The following is a 16,927-nucleotide window of genomic DNA, read 5'->3' as shown; positions in this document are numbered from 1 at the left end:
TAAAATCATGAGTAGGTGGATTTGCCATTATGCAATGCAAGTTTGTGGGTTCCTTTCTATTTTGGGTGAGATATTACTATATAACGGTTGTAAGACAGTCTAAACAGCAAGACAGGCTTGAAGGTTTCATGCATTCCCCAGTACAGCTGGCAGTGCTCTTTAATGTTCTGGCCTACATCTATTTTTTTTTAATGTTCTGTTTTACCAGTATGTCTAGACTCTTTTTGCCTTTTAAGGCATGGCATCTAAGGGGGCCTTCAGATTGCAATCTTGGGAACGTTGGGATTGCAAGGACATTTTGCACCATTTCCTTTAAACAAAAACAAGCTCAAAAAACTTTAATGGATTCTTTAGGACTACTTTAAGTTCTTGGTTGTGTTCTCATTAAAATTCCTTTCTTGTTTTAGTATTTGTGGGATGTTTGATGTTTACTTGTAATTAGGATTAAATGGGGTTTTAAAGGATACAGACTGATTCTGATAGTCTTAAAATAGAACTTTCACTTACTTTAAAACTGCCGAACAGGCTAGTTAAACACGGGGCCATACGGATCAAATACCTTGACAAATTTTACGAGTACACCTTTACTTTTTAAAACCAATTCATTTATCCTCCTGTTTGTTACAGAATTTACAGTACTGTGTTTTAATATTGTTTTGACTAGCCCGGTTTCCAACACTGGTTGGCATTTGAATGCGAATGGGAACATGAAGCCAGTTCAGAAGTGTTGATTTTTCTTTGCTTTAAGAGCTGAGTGGAGAATTCTCAAAAGTGAAGGAATAGCCAAAATGTTTATACTTTATTTAAAATTCACACAAGCCTGTGTGAAATCACACAAGCCAGTAACGCATTGTGTTCCAGCAGAGAGCATGTTTGTACCTAACATACAGAGCATGTGTGTGCAGCCTGGAGACAAAATAAGGTAACACCATGTAGCCAGGTTTTTTAATAACAAAGATATGATAAGTTATGAGTTCTTACAGCTTGGTGTAATAAAAAACATTTTATTGTTCTTCAAGAAGTAAATGCTGAAACAAAACCAGTGACTTTTGGTGCAACTAACAATTACGTTAGTCAAAAAGACAAACAAGAGCTACCACTTGTTTTAAGGATGCATCTTCCTCTGTCTTGGTGACTGAAAGTGAGGTCTGCTAAACTTTTCTTGAACTCAGCTGTTAAGATAGAATTTTTCCCCTGTTCTGTTTCCTTTAGTCAGTTTTTACTCTGTGTTACTATTTTAATGAAGCCCGCATGAGTAAGACCAGCAGTAAATGGGACTTCTGGAAAAGCATTTTATTCTTCCTCTTTCCCTCTTTCTGCCCCCATAAGTGCAGCTGCCAGTGGCTGAGGAGGATGCAAAGGATTCAACATATTATATTTAGTGCAGCAAAGAAGAAATGTGTGATGTTTTCTAACCTGTTCTTACGTAGCATGTCTAAGAACATACTATGCAGATGGCAGTCAAACTGTGATAAAATTAGACTTGAAGAAACTTAGCTGAGTAGCTTCACATGTAAAGAATTTCCACTTTTCTGTTACGGGTATGATTAATTATGCTTTTTGCCAGCACTCCAGCATGCTGTCCTGAAGTCCAACATGGGCATACTGCAGCGGTGGGTCTGTAAGAGCGTGCTGGTGCTTTCTGCCTGGCACAGGCAGGGGTGTACCGAGACTCACTGAGGTGTTTGGAAGGATTTACTGAGGAGCCTGCAGTCTTGCAGCAGGCAGTGCTATTACGGAGACGAGCTTGTAGAGTTTGAGAATAGGAGAGAGATGGCTATAAAAAGCTGGGCTTGCGGATATCCATCAAAATGAGGGTGAGACAATAGGAAAACTAAGCCTCAAATATCAGGAAACTATGAAAAGCAGAGGGAAAACCCACTTCCTATCATTGAGCATTATATGTGCGTTCACTGAAGCTGTCGGCACCATTCAGTGTACTGTAGATACAGAATAAACCCTTAAATTTGAGCTGTTCCTGGTTATATAGGAGTTGTGTGTAATAGACATTTCTACCTTTCCCATTCATATGCTGTAGCTTGGTACGTTGGGCTTTTGTTCGTTACTGTCTTGTGGTACCTGCTGCTTATGAAAATAAGTGGAATTAAAATGCACAGGAATTGTAATTCCTGGGGACCAGGGGTTTAAGTTCCTATGGTAAGAAATCAGTGGGAAATCATTTTGTATGTTTTGTTTGCCTTTATCGTGTACAATCTTCAGATGGATGTGGGATGGGGTTGTTACAAAACTGTTGATGGGCTTTTGTTTATAGGACCGGTGGTGTACCGTGTTTCTTTTGTGCCTAACCTGGAAGGTATGTTTCCATCTTGTTCGGATTTCTGTGAGGAAATTCAATGTGCATAAAACAAACATCTCTTCATAATGTGCCTTGGCTTCAGGTTCTGCTCAGTGGTTCTTTTGGTCATCTGACTGGATGAAAAGGAAATACAGCTCAGTCAGAGTGATCTATTTATTTTTCTTCATTACGAAGATGTCTGTGTTTTAGTTGGCTGTAACTGAAGAAGACAAACTCGCCGTCTGTTTGGCAAAATCATTGAGCAGGGCTTTACAGGTGTCGCGAGGTGACTCCTGCCCCCCAGCCACTCCTGGCTCGGGGCACCTCTGGTGCTAATGGGCACTTGGCAGCCGCCCCTTTCTTGTCGGGGGGAAGGCGATGGAGCTGACTGTGGCCGTGGGGTCTGCTGCCACAGCATGAGGTCACCCTGTGCAGAGCAGGACGTGGGTCTGGTAGTGCAGGTCTTTAAGACTGCCCATGCCTGTTTGTTTCAGAGGTGCTGGGCTGTTGCAGATGCTCCAGGGAAGTCATTGCAGACGTAGATTAAGCCAGCTGCCTTCTTTCCCTTTTGAGGTCTTAGTGAAGTTTCGTCTCCCTGAGCTGTTCCCAGGGAATGGGGAGTTTTGGTGGATTTGGGCGGTTTGGGTGTAGGTAGCCACGAACTGTGGTGGCGCTGGGGTGGAGGCAGCACTTGGGGGGACGTGTGGCTGCCAGCAACAGTGCCAGCTGTGCAGGGATCGGCAGCCAGGGGGTCGGGGCTCTTGTCACCCTGCCTGTCCCCACGTTGGTGTATTGCTTGTAATACTAAAGTGTTCGCTTGGAGAATGGTATTAATGTAAGGTAAAAAAAAAAAGTGATTTGGCTTAGCAGTACCAGGAAGAACTGTTTTTTATTGAAAAACCAAAAAAAAAAGCCACCATAAAAACGACATTGCATAAACTATTTCCTTACTACTAAACAGACTGTATTTTACAGTATTTGAACTGGAATTGGCTTTGCATGTATCTAGCACAATGTTTGTTGAAGAGGTGTGTCCAAGCAACAGATACAATCCTGCACCAATCGTACGGAGCAGGAAATATGCCACTCCTTTGCCTGTGCGGGTTTCTTCCATTCAGGACTCGATGGTTAATTTCACTTTCAAAACTTCAGTATTTCAGGTTTAGCCAGTTGATAATCTCTTCTGTTTAGCTTAGTTCAGTCCAGTTAATTTCTTTCTAGTGTTAGTTTTGATCTACTTAGTGTTTTGAAACAAGTAACTTTCTGTTAACTTTGTTAAAAAGTTACCCTCCTTCTTAAATATGGCTCTTACAATACTCCAGCAGAGTGTTTCTGGCCTCAGAAATGTGTTCTATATTTAGAATTGGTCTTTCGCCTAAGCTGAGGAAGGGAAGTCAGCAGTAGATGAGTCTTTCAAAGGTTATAGGAAATTGATGGAGGTGGCAAGCTATCAGCTGATTTAATAAAGATCCCACAGTATTAAATGTGCTGAAGTCTTGCCATGTTACACCCAAAAAGGAACTAAGAAGTAGTAAAAACTTGATTGCCGCTACATGCAAAACCCTAGCGGTGCAACGAAGATTTGAAGTTTGAGTATTTTGCTATTATTTCTATCATCGCCACCAATACCAAATCCAAGTTGAATTCAGAGGTCTCACTGAGTTTCTCTGAATTTGTTCCATGTTATATTTTGTGCCATTAGAGCACAGTTTAATTTATCCAGGGTGCTGAATTACTTATGCTTGCTTAAGCTTCCTTCTCTGGTAAGCATCGTTTTCGTAAATTTTCTTTTAAGAAAAGTTTAGTGCTCATTTGTGATTTAAAGCTCCTTGCAGTCCAATTACCAGTTAATAACACATTTCTTTTAGTCTTAAGGATACAGGCTAAGAACAGGCGGGAAATCAGTCATTCTTCTGCTTAGGGTAAAAGATGGTTTCCTGCTGGAGAAGCAGTACTGTGTTTAAGCCATATGATCCCAAATATTCGTATCTGTGCCAGCTGTTTTAGATGTGGGAAATGCATGTGCTTTGCAAGGAATGAGACCCACTTGGTTTCGTACATTAAGTTAGGACTGCTGGGCCAAGTAAATAAGAACAATAAATCTAGATTTTAATTCAAGAAAGTTTAACATCTTCAGATACTTTAAGTGGTGTAAAAGCAATTTATTTCTTCTCAATTTTGTGCATATGTATTGTGCTGTACCATTGATTTAAACAGTCTGGATGTAAAAATGTCTTGGTAGTGTGACATTCTTACTGAAATTCTGTGGGTATTTTTCAGGCAGAAAAAATGCTGACCATTTTGTGGTTTTTTGGAAATCATGCGTAATTATGTCATTTAACCACACAATAAGGCTTTCTGTGGTAACGTTTTAGATAAACAGGAAAACTTTTTTTTACTTTGTTTTCATTGCGGAACTGTCTTTATTTTTAGTGCAAAGTTGTTTGATGATCATTATTATTTATTCAAAATTAAGATACAGTGTACTTTTATTGTTGGTAGGAAAGATGCACCGTTAACAACCTCCTAAAAGGTCTCTTTCAGCGTTTTTGCCTGTCGTAGTGCATTTTCTCCATTTTGGGGAGATACGGTGTTTTGTCTGACGTGTCTGTGTTGCCGAGAAAGTGATGTAAATATAAGCCATTTACGTAGGCCTAAGGCAGATGATTTCTTCATTAAAGGCTCTTCTCCAAGGGAATTTACAGGAAAGTTGAGATGAATAAAATAATGGTATGAGGCTAATGTGCCTAAATCAAAGAAGACTGAATACAGCATACAGGCTCTCTTTCAAGAATTAAACGGCCCTTAATTGTAGTAGCTTCATCCCTTTCCAGCGAGGGGCTGCTTCTTCTGAATAGAGCCTTTATGCAGGGTTCAGTGCACTGTAACAGAAATGCAGTAGCCTCGGATTGTACATGGATTACCTTAGTGGTCCTCAACATCCCAACCAATAAAACTGGTTAACAATTTAATGTTTATTTTCAAATTTTGTTAAAAACCAAAAAGGCCCAGAAATCGTTATTGGGAAATACTTCTCACACCTAAAGCCGTAGCTGGAGACTTCTCAGCCTTGTGTTGGTGGGAGGTGAGGGATGAGGCGCTCTGGGACGCTTCCTCCATCACAGGGTTGCAGCTGCACGGCACGTGCTGTGCTGCAAGCCTGGGCAGACCCACCGCTGTTCTTGGCTCACCCAGCAGCTCCTTCTTCTTTGTCCTGCTTTTGTTGACTTAGCTCTTCCATCTCCTGTGCTCAGGGGAAATGTGATGTTGCAGGAGGCCTAGGGTGCCTCAGCATGGACCTGCATGTCCAGCAGAATAAGCAGATGTTTTCACCGTGACGGTGTTTCATGTTGATGCAATACCTACTTTGCTTCTTTCGGGAAGGCTGGAGGTAGATGGGAAACTAGAAACAACTGTCAAAAAGGAGGGGAGAAAAAAAATAAGGGTGGAATAGAAAACTCCCCAAAGTACTCACTGCAGAGAAAAACAGCTGAAAAGTTTCATTTCATCCATCAGAGGAAACTTTCTCTTGACTCTATCCAAGAAAGCTGTAGCTGTGTTGTCTGTAGGAGAGAGCAGTAATTCATGTAAGAGGAGATCTATGCCACATTCAACTTCTCATTTTTCCTCAGTAAACCAACCTTGAAACTTCTGCTTGTGGAAAAACTTCTTGTCAAAACTCATCGCTTTAAAAACATGAAAAGAGGTGTGCGACTCAAAAGTAAGGATTGCCCCCTGCACTGGGTAAATTGCAGTGTGCTCTTCACTGACTGGGGCCCCTGCAGTGATACGGTGCTGTTTGTTTTCTTAGCTGTCACTGCAGTCACGGGAGGTGGCCTCAGGCTTAGGCAGCTCCCGTGCCCTGGTTTCCTGAGGGAATGTTGGCCGCTTGTGTTATCAAGCAAGAGCAAAGCGCTGGCATCTGGGGAGTGGGTATTTTCCTCTGCTGCAACTGTGTGGGGCACTGCTGCCCTGGGCACCTCCAGATGGAGCGTGGAGGCCTCCGGGGCTAGAGAAGCTGTCCTGCGGCCTTTGGCCTCCCTCTCTCCTGAGGAGGCTGTGTGTGGGCAAGGCAGACATCCTACATCTGGGATGGTGGGAACAGCGTAGGAAGATGCGAAGAAGTGACTCTTCAGGACTTTGAGCCTTGGGAAGCAGTCACCTTCATCTAGTACAGCTAGTTCAGTAGGCAGTGGTGGGTAGAGAGGCAGGCTATGGAGGCAAACGTAGGTGCCAGAAGAGATGTTTTTGTTACGGTTAAGGAGCTCGTGACAGAACAGGAGGAAATGGCTAGCTCTAAACCTGCAATGAGTTCTGTCAGAAAATAAGCTGGGATAAAGACTTCTGGTCTGTCTCCAGTCTGCAGTGGTGAGCTCCTGGGTTCATGTGTGTGAACATAACCTGCTTTGTGGCACATCAGCCAAATGGTGTTCTGGGTGGCAAAATTGTGTTAATTCACTGCCAAATTTACACAGTGAGTCTGACACGATCTATTTCATATGTTTAATAATGCAGTGAAAATGAATTGGTTTTCTTGCAATGTTAATGTGTGTGCTTCTTTTTCTTTGTTTGTTGTTTCTTAAAAGAATATGGTCACTTGTTGAACCATGGTCTGTGACAAGCGGCTTGGGCTCATGTCACAGAATTTACACAACACTTAAGTAGTGTAGCTAAGTCACGGTTTTGAGTCTATGATGTATTTCCTGTTCGTTTCATGTGTTCAGAGCAGTTGGCTTTTTCAAGACAAATAAAATTGTTCAAGACAAATAAAATTGGGTTTGTTTCAGAGTGTAATGGGCAGTGGAAGCAGCATTGGTGTATTTTAAAAAAGATTTGCATCACTTGTAATTAATTGAAAGGACGTTTCTGGCAAATTTATGAATGTGGAGGGGGACAAGATTATCCCAGTTTTTCAAAGAGAAAATATTTCTTAATAAACAGTAAAGTTTTTATGGTGTTTGCGAACAGGGAAGTTTCTGTGGGAGGATAGTTTTTTTGTGGTGTTTTTTTTTTTTTTTTTTTGTAATAGCATTCATTGTGAGACAAATAACAGATGGTTACCAGGAAGTATTATCTGTAACTTTGGTAGAAAGGATGGTCTTCAGGTATGCTTAAAAGTATTTTATTGTTATTTCAATAAATAACATTTATATTTATTTATATTTTAACATTTATATATTGTTATTTCAATAAATCAATAAATAGAAAGTGTTGCAAGAGAATTGTTTTCATGGGAATGTTCTTTCAGGTGCCCTGATCAACTCAGTGATGATAACTCACGTTAGTAGTGAATTATTCTACCCATGTTTTCAAAAGGCAGATTGAGTTTTGCTGTCATAATCTCCATCATAAACTGAGGCAGTTGAGATTTTCTCTCAAGTTTTCTGGTAAAAGCTACCAATAGACTCATGCTGTTACAACCTAGGCTGCTGTACGCTAATGCTGGTTGCTGGTACAATCCAGAGCTGTTGATATTTTTAGAAAATGAACCTAATATTGTTTGGGCTTGTACTACTTTCTAGAGAATATTGCAAAATCATTTCTTTTAAAACAATAACAATTTTGGAAGTGTTGTAATGTATCACAAGTAGTGGCAAGAGCACTGGAGGCTTCATTATATTGGAACATCTACAAGTAAAAATTTTGCCAGCTAACTCTGACTTTTAGCATTAATCCTTGATGTTGATCCCATGTGAGACAGAATCTAAGATTTTCTTTTTTTTGATCTTTATGTCATCTTCAGTAATGAGGCTTGTGTTCACAGAAGACATGGACTTCATTGCATGCTAATGCTGTAAAATGAAGCTGCTTTCTGGACAGAGTTGTTTATTTTTCATGCCATTGCTGAAATCATAATTGGAGTTTGATCTTGACTTTCTGTTTTTGAATGCTCAGTTTCACTGCATGTTTTTTTCCCCATTCCATAGCTATTTAATATCAAGGACATAATCCAACGTTAAGCATTTAGTTACTGGGTATCCATTCAGAATTTGTTTGGGAATTAGCCTGCTCTATTAGCTGGCAAAAATTAGTATAGCATGTACCATCTTAGAGATGGCATGCTAAATGAACTTTGAGAGACTTTATATCCTAGTGTGATTTTTTTTAATTAAAATTCTTTTTGCTATGTTTTAATAAAATTTTAAACTTAAATTAGCTACTGTGTTCTGAAGTCTACGACAAAGGAAGTGCACGGTGTTGTCCTTTACTTAGAATTACTGCTGATATTAGTGACAAAATCAATTTTCTTCATTTTGCCAGGTGAGTTGATAGGAGGCAGAGACACAAACTTAATGTATGAAGCATAGGAAGTGCTATAAGAAAGTGTAGCTGCAAAATTATTATTGAAATTGGGAAAGAACAGTTTGGCAGAAATTGATTTGTATTGTGGCTTCTGTTAATCTGAACGTTTGTGCAAAGTGTTCAAATTATGAGGAGGAGGCTATCTCTTTAAGTTCTTCATCCTTAAATTGAAGCGGATTGACGAAGGTCTCAGCAGAATTTTGTGGTAGAGCAAAAAAGTGAATTCTTTCTGAGAAATGTGAGTGGGTTGGTGGGTGGGTGTTGTCTTGAAACACAAAGCAGAGCGCTCTTAAGGCCTTCCTTGCTTTCATGGAAAGTGGGGAGAGGGGAAAAAAAGGCATATGTTCCATTGGTTTTCTTTTACCAGTTCAATTTATAGAGGAATATGTTTGAAATGTACTTTAAAATATTTAACTTTAATGCTCTCTGTAGATCTAAATGGTAGTTAATATTGATGTGTGTTTTCTACATATTTTAGTTTTGTGCATTGAACAGATAGTGATTTTCACTGTGTTATCCTAAAATAAGGAATCAGGCAGGCATTTTTGGAGGCTGGTAGAGATCCTGAACTTATGCTTTGATCTAGATTTCAACGTCATTTTGAATTTTAAATAATAGCTTTATTGAAATGTCTTTTACAATCATACTGCGTTAATACTATATAATAGAGCTTGAGGTTGGCCCAAAAGACAAATGATTCCATCTCCAAGTTTTGGAATAGCTTATCATGAGTACAAAATGAAATAAAACGTTTGAGGTACCGTTTTGCATGTTCAGCCAAAGGCCTGAAGGGGTTTCGTGAATTTCTGGGTGTCTCAGTCACTTTCATGTTAGACTCCTTGTAATTTTGCTAAAATATACTTCGTTGAACAGGAGATATCCAGAAAGTCTTGCATTAATTTGCCTTTGTTTTTGCTCTCAGACAGTGCCCTGTTATAAACTAAAATCACACATTCCTGAGTGTAAACTGATCATGTTCCCAATGGAAATTTCAGGAATACTTGTGGCTATTTTCAAAATGTGGAAATCTATTTATATTTTTTCCACTTGTTTTTCTTCCTAGGTTTTGGCACTGATTGCATTCATCTGCATAGAGACCATCATGGAATGCTCCCCTTGCGAAGGCCTTTATTTCTTCGAGTTTGTGAGCTGTAGTGCATTGGTGGTTACTGGAGTTCTGTTGCTAATGTTCAGTCTAAATCTTCACACAAGAATACCACAGATCAACTGGAATCTTACTGTAAGTTCATACAAATCTTTACTCTGTTCAAAATGTCTGCAAAACTGATCTTAAGTTTGGTCTTTGAACTTTACTTTCTGCTGTTGTTTAAGATTCTGTATGAGTACTCTTCATGCTGAGTTAAGTGTACATTTCACTTTGAATACAAACAGCAGAATGAGCTTTGCAACGTAGCAAGATTAAACTATGTTAAATAGAGCTAAAATTCTTTTTTGTTAGATTCTCTTTGGAAGGAAGGACTTTATGCTAATGCCAGTAATTACTGTTTGTGGATGAAGTGGATAAAAATACAGTCTGTAGTTATTTAACTTTGACAGATGCTGTGTTTACAGTAGCCTGTTGTTCTCTCCTAAGCTGTTTTCCATTTTAGGATTCTGGTGCTACATATATTTTCTTAAACAGATTAATGTAATCATTGGGTAATAGTGTAAAAAATCATGTGCTTTTTGTGAAAATCAGGTGTTGAATTGCTTATGCACCTAACTGACTGGCAGTGCTTAATGTGCTCTCAACTACGAGGAGCTTTAGGAAATGAACTGCTGGCAATGCACATTCCTTTTGTACAAGTCTCCATTTCCATGCTGTATTATGAATTAAACTTTCAGATTGGTTTGCATAAACACAGGTCACAAAATCAACATGAGTCACTCTAGCAAAAGATCTGTCAGCCTAAGGACAATATTTATATCAACTTCTCTGGACAATACAGATATTTTTGTGCCCATGTTCTATTTTATTTTATAACAGTAATTTTCAAATGATGTTGCAGAACAGTCCCAGAGGTTTCTAGGCTTCTGTGTGATTTTTTTTTTGTTTTGTTTTTAATGTTGCTATTGCAATTTGTACATTTACCATAGTTGTTTGTAAGCTTAAATGACTTCTCTAAAACAAGACTGGAATGTGGAAATAGATGATTTTTTGTACCCTGGGGATGCATGATTTATTGAGGGAACTCTTCCTAGGAGTGTTTGATTGATCAGATTAGATGGAAGGATTGAAGAAAGTGACACGTAACTGTAGGTAGGGTAGAGCCAGGTGGCTTGCGAAACAAAACCAGTGGAACCACAGGAATTTTATTGGATTGCCTTGCCTTTGCTTCTTTTATCTCCGTTCGGCAAGTATTATCACTGTTTGTGTTCAAAGCAAGCTGAAAAGTAGCAACTGCAGAGAGAAGGTGGTCTGTTTCTGTTGGCAGCCTGGTTGTTTAATGGGCATCACAACAGTCTGACAGGTGATAGCAGCAACTGAAGACCATCCTGGTAAACTGCACAGCTCTGTGACACGCTAGTAAGGTGTGCAAGAGCATAAGTGCATCAGTGACACAGAAGATACGTGGTGGTTCTGCTGGTGTGATGAGAATGGTTTAACAGTAAATGCTGAGTCAGCTTATGGTGAAAGTAAGCTTGGCAAAGAGTATTTTTATCAAGAGACCACTGAGTATTATGCATGGTGTTCATGACTGAGCTGAAGCTGGATCTCTGGAAGAGTCAGTTTAATAACTTTGCATGCCCTTACTTCTGTGTGTCAGTAGCTTTTGTTGAGTAGCTTTTTGTTGAGTGTAAAACCATGGCTTGCTTTTACAGTCTAAGTGTTCTTGTAGGTAGTAAGCTGAACATACGTAAATACAGAAAGCTATCTTTTACTGCCTTTTGACCACAAAAAAAAAAAAAAAAAAAAAGCAGGATATCACCTGTAGTGTAACTGGATGCATCCTTTCGGCCACTCTGACTTCTTACAGATTTGAGCAGCACCTTTCCAGTAGTGGAGTGACAAAAACTGCTGGTTTGAGGGCAGCATTACTCATCTCTGCATAGCACTCGGTGTTAGAGATATTTAGAGAAAAGAGTACTTAAAAATATAACTGATTAAAAAAAAAACAAACATGGATTGAGCTCTTGGTTTAGGGGAATGGTTACACTCAATCCCATACCTCAACATGGAGCAGCATGACATGGTCAGACTTTAACGTGAAGAACAAATGGAATAATCTGCAAGTGCTTTCACTTCAGTTTGTATTGCTGATCAACAGAGAGAAAAGTAAATACTTGTGATCTTGCAAGTCTCTTCTTCTGGTTATGTATACCAAAGACCTCTAGCAGAATTGAGAACTTCTGACGTCCACTAACTGAGGAGACCATCCTTCCTCCTGGGATTACTGACTTTAATAATCTGGTATGATTTAATAGTCTGATATGGCCTTTACTTGTAGAGTCACGTGGGTGTATCTTCATTATTCAGGTAGATGGAGTCTGCTGGTGCATGTACAGAGTGTGAGATTAACAGCTTCTAATAAAACCTGTGGGAGATTACTTTGTGAAGTTAGTAGGGTATTTAAGAATGCAGAATTATGTGCTTTCTGCCTTAAGAAATGCTTATTTTGGCATTTTATTCCTTACATCTTAAATGTCTATTTATGCATTATTTGCCTATTCCAATATTTCATACTTGCCTGTATTTTAACAGTTTTCATAATTTTGCAGCCCCTGTGAGACAATTATTACAGGAATTGCTTTCTGAACAATATGTTTTCCCATTCCTGAATCCTTTAAGAGAAAATCACTATTTATGCAGAAATTCATGTAGTGCTTTTAAAAAATATGTTTGACTTTATAATGAGCATTTCCCTTGTGAAAAGTCTCAAACTTAGCTTTCAGAAGTTGTTTGAGAGGAAGAAGCTGTTGTGTGGGGAAAAAAAGCAGTGTTAAATTTAGGAAGAGGTCTGTCTTCAAACACAGTGTGCACACAAACTCTCTAGGAAAACCATTTGTTTTCCAAATCCTCCTTCATATTAGAAGACCAGACCATCAACTGCTATTATCCAACACGCAACTATTACCTTTAGTACTTCATTAAAATTACGGCTTTCTAATGTGTTATGGATATTATCTGCTGTCTGTGGTAAGAATGAACATGAGACTCTGCATCTAGCAGAAAAATGCATATTTATTAAAATAGCCATTTTCTGTTTTTTATATTTTTAGCCATTTGGGAAAAGAGCTTTGTTTTGGTCCTAACTGGGGACTTCGGGACATGTTCACATTTTTCTCAGATAACATGGAACAAACTTTGGAGATGGTGAGGTCAGAAAAGAACTGTGCTTGGGTGCATTGGAACAAGATGGATTTGTTACAGTGACATGAAGGAGTAGTCACTTGCCTGTGTTGCACAGCACTATCAGTATTATGCAGAAATGCAAAAGCTGGGGAACCTGTCAGTGGAAATTTCTGTTTCCTTTACGCTTCACAGCTGAAAAGGAGCCTATTTTGCAAGGAGACTTGCAAGTGGCAGAGGGGAATGTAGTGCACGCTACAGCAGAGATCGTTGCTGAACTGATGAGCTGCTACTTTGAAATGCTTGTATTCAGTGTTGGCTAATAACTGAATCTTTCATTTTGTGTTTGGCTAAATTATTATTATTATCACTGTTTTTTTAAATCATTATTTGAATCTCATATGATCTACAATGAGAGTCTGAGATCTTGCATCCAAGTGGTGTGGATGACATGGCCCTCCAGTAGGGCTGGAGCAGGAAACTGAACAGAAGTGTTTGTGGTAACTTTGTTCTGGTGGATTTGCATCTGATTTGCCAGGCTTTCTGAGAATTCCTGTCTCTGCAGGGTGGAGCCACAGAAATGCTGCGGTACCTAAGATGACTAGGGGAGGGAGGGAAATGATGGCAAATAGCTGGAATTTGACGCAGTCTCTTAGATGACAGTTTGATGAGATAAATCCAGGCCATTAGACACACTGTTGCATAATCAGCCAGCAGAATGGACTACTTATGTATACAAAAAAATCTTCTAATAGATTTTGACCATTTATTTGTATGTTTTTTCATGTTCACTGCAACTGTGTAAGTGTGTTTTGTCTGTGCAATTCTGAATACAGAGTTTGTCAATGTGGAGCAGCCTTAAAAATGAGGCACTGAGCGGAGCACAGCACAAACTAATTACAGTTCTGCTGGGCTTATTAGCTTGGGCTCAGTCCCTGGGCAGCACTGCTCCAGGGAGGAAACAAAAGTCAGGTGTATCTCTTTGAATACACAGATTGGTGGGTGTATTTTTGTGCTGCCTCAAAACTTATTTCATCATCTTCACAGTTGTTTTTTTTCCCCTCAGTTGTTTGGAAGGTAAAGCCTTGGGGGCAAGCAACTGACACTGAGGTAGTTGACAGGAACCTTGAAGAGATGCCAGACTGACGAAGGTCTTTGCCAACCTTGGCTCTGAAGAGTGGAATTGCAAAGCTGAATTTTAAAGACCTTCATGGAGCAATCTTGATAAATTTTATTCTCCCATGACCTCACTTTTTATGTTGTTGTTGTTGTGAACAAACATCTTGGTTTTCTTTGGCTGGCCTTGCTGTTGAAAGTGAAAGTGAGGGATGACTTATTTAATTTCTCAATTGTCAAAATAGCAATGCCTGTTAAGGATGAGAAATTGGTATTTTATAAATTTAGAAAGAATTTATTTTTTTCTGGTTTGTGTTCTTTGTGGGCAGTTCTTATTTGGTGTAGCACAGTGTAAACAGTGGTGCATTATTCTGTAAGCAATACAAACACGAGCTTGAAATACCCAGAAGTATTACCTGGTTGGGTATTTTTTGCTAGTAGGTCTGTTGCATTGTGAAGAAAACTGGTGGTCTGTCTGTGTACAAATTTTTTGTCAGAAAAATGCGTGGGAAGCAGCAAGGAGCAGCTAAGTAAGAATTGAGAGGGGAAATAGGGGATCTTCAAGGAACCAAAATAAAGCAGGGATTATGGAAGCTTTAATTCCAGAATATATCTTGTCATTTACAGCAGGATTACTGCGTCTAACAAAGCTTGTATTCCAACTCAAAAAAATAGTTAGAAACAAGAAATAAACCATATGAGTCTTGGTTTTGAAGCCACTTCTTCCATTTCTTCAAAATCCTATCATGTCCTTGACCTTCCTTTTGGTGAGCTGACTGAGGTTTTTGAAAGTCACTTGTTTTGTTTCATGTTTTTTTAATGTACTTTGCTTGAGATGCTGGCACCAGAACCTGTTTGCAGCAAGCCCCAGACACCTGGGGCTGGAGGGGGACCCCTGAGACTGGCGGGCTGCTGGGGCCACGGGGCCCTGCGGAGCTGCGCTGGGGACGGGCGGCGTGGTCCCAGGTGGTGAGACAGGCACTGAGGCACTTCTGCACAGCTTGAATCCAGCCCTGCAGGTCGCTAGCGTGTTTCTGGAGCTGTCAGCCACAGACTATTTTGTCAGAGCGAAGTGATGTTTACCTGAACCTCGAATAGCAGGATGTGGTGTTTGAGTAAAGTCTCCCTTACCCAAGTCCAAACAGATATGAAAAAAGAGATAGGAATTAATACCCCTACAGGTAATTTGGTTCCTTCTACCTAGCACTTGTGCTTGAGGAAACCATTATTTCAATTAGTATTTTTTTATGCTCATACAAAGTTTAATAATACAAATAGAGAATAACATTATGTGATTTTGACCAGGGATGCTTGGTTTAGAAGATGGACAGGTGAGTTTGTAAACTTCAGATTGATAGCTTCATATAGGAACCAGGGGAACAAGTTCCTGAGCCATGCAATTGAAGTACTGATGGAAGAAAAACCAGGGGCATTGTTTGTACTACCTCCCCCCACACAAAAAAAGGCAACAGAAAAAGGAGAAAAACAGAGGAAAAAGGAAATGCTACTTTGAGCGTCCTTTTGTTGAAACTAACTTGGACAGCAGCTAGTAACTTCTGTGACCTTCCATGACAAATTCAGGTTGTTGAGATGCACAGGTTTTTCTAGATTAGTCATGTGGCAGCTTTAAACTCCATCTAAATGTGATCTAGATATTGGAAAGCAAATGACAAAAGTGGGATCCCTTCTGAGTGGGATAGCTAGCTGGAGATGGCAGTAGCAAATATGTGTCCTTGGATACTCTCCTTTGGATGAATGCCACTGTTAGGACCGCTGGTGACTGAACAGAATGACTTGTGAGTAACTAGGAAGGGTGCGGAAGTCAATCGTTTGATTTTGAATTGTTTTGCAAAGGAGAAAGGGACCAGCAGCAGTCTAGAGTGGATTTGATTCAGCTCATAGATTTTATTCTCTGTTATGGATGGCAGCTTTGTACAGTGTTTTATGGCACAGCATACTGTCTCATGAGGTTGCTGTAATTTCAGCAGAAATTCTTTTATCTGTGTGATGTGGTTTTTACTTTGTCTATAAATATAATAGTAAGAACTTGAGCTACATCATGGCCAGATTTGAAAGAGCTCATCTTTTTTCAATTAGCTTATTCTTTTATTGTCACGATTATTCATTTTCTTTTACGTGGAAAAAAGCTACATTATTTTAGGGAGTGTCCTTTGCTTCTTGAATTCCTGCTGTAGTTCATTCTCTTTTTGTTTCTGCTCTGATTCTTTCCAAAACCATTATATATTTTTTTCTTTTATCTTTCTTGTTTAAGTACCAAATTTGGGATTAAAAACATCCCCGAATGTGTGCGTTAGTGATTTTACCATTATGTACCTATACAACAATGTTATTGATGTGTTGTAGCTCCTCAAGCTCCAAAGAATCTGGCTTGTGGATATGAAATTTGTCTTAGTTTTAGGTTTTTAAGAGACCAGTTTTACTGTGCAGATGTGAACCAATTATTAATTGCATTCAAAGGTTTTTACCTAAACAAGGAAAATGAAATGACAGAAATTAAAAAAAAAAAAATAAAAATGAATCAAGATGGAATAAAGTATTCAGATTGGAATTGTTGGATTCTTTGCAAAGACAAATCTGATATTCTTTGTCGAGAGTGCAATAAAATATAAACAATCATAGGTGCTTTTGAAAGTTCATCATTATATCTTTGATTTCCTGGAAAAATCATGACAAAGGCATCTGCAGGTACCTTTCAGCAGTATTTCAAATTCTGCAATTATCTCAAACTTGTTATAAGAAGCCTCCAATCAATCTGTAGCATGAAGACAGATGATGTCCGTTATATTGTGGGTAGGTCTAACGATCTTGCTTATTTTAACCTCCTTTGACAATTTGATCAAGCTGTTAGGTTCAAAATTCAGAGGTCAGCAGGATTAATTGATAAGTACATCTAACCCTGT

At 39.2% G+C, this 16,927-nt stretch overlaps 1 protein-coding gene across 4 annotated transcripts in view; it reads left to right on the top strand.

Moving 5' to 3' along the window:
* The window catches only part of CMTM4 (CKLF like MARVEL transmembrane domain containing 4), a 39,109-nt gene that overhangs the window by 9,512 nt on the left and 12,670 nt on the right, over nt 1-16,927 (top strand). For all 4 annotated transcript variants that reach the window (XR_014697311.1, XR_014697312.1, XR_014697313.1 and 1 more), the window contains exon 2: nt 9,663-9,839. Coding sequence is in view for 1 of the 4 variants with exons in the window: in XM_084533770.1 (XP_084389896.1) it covers nt 9,663-9,839 (177 nt within the window). In the remaining 3 variants the exon portion in view is untranslated. The remainder of the gene's footprint in view (nt 1-9,662; nt 9,840-16,927) is intronic.

Source organism: Aythya ferina (genome assembly GCF_964211825.1).
Source record: "Aythya ferina genome assembly, chromosome: 12".
In the NCBI taxonomy this organism is placed as follows: domain Eukaryota; kingdom Metazoa; phylum Chordata; class Aves; order Anseriformes; family Anatidae; genus Aythya; species Aythya ferina.
The sequence above is the reverse complement of the archived record's forward strand: the minus strand, read 5'-3'. Positions and strand labels throughout refer to the sequence as shown.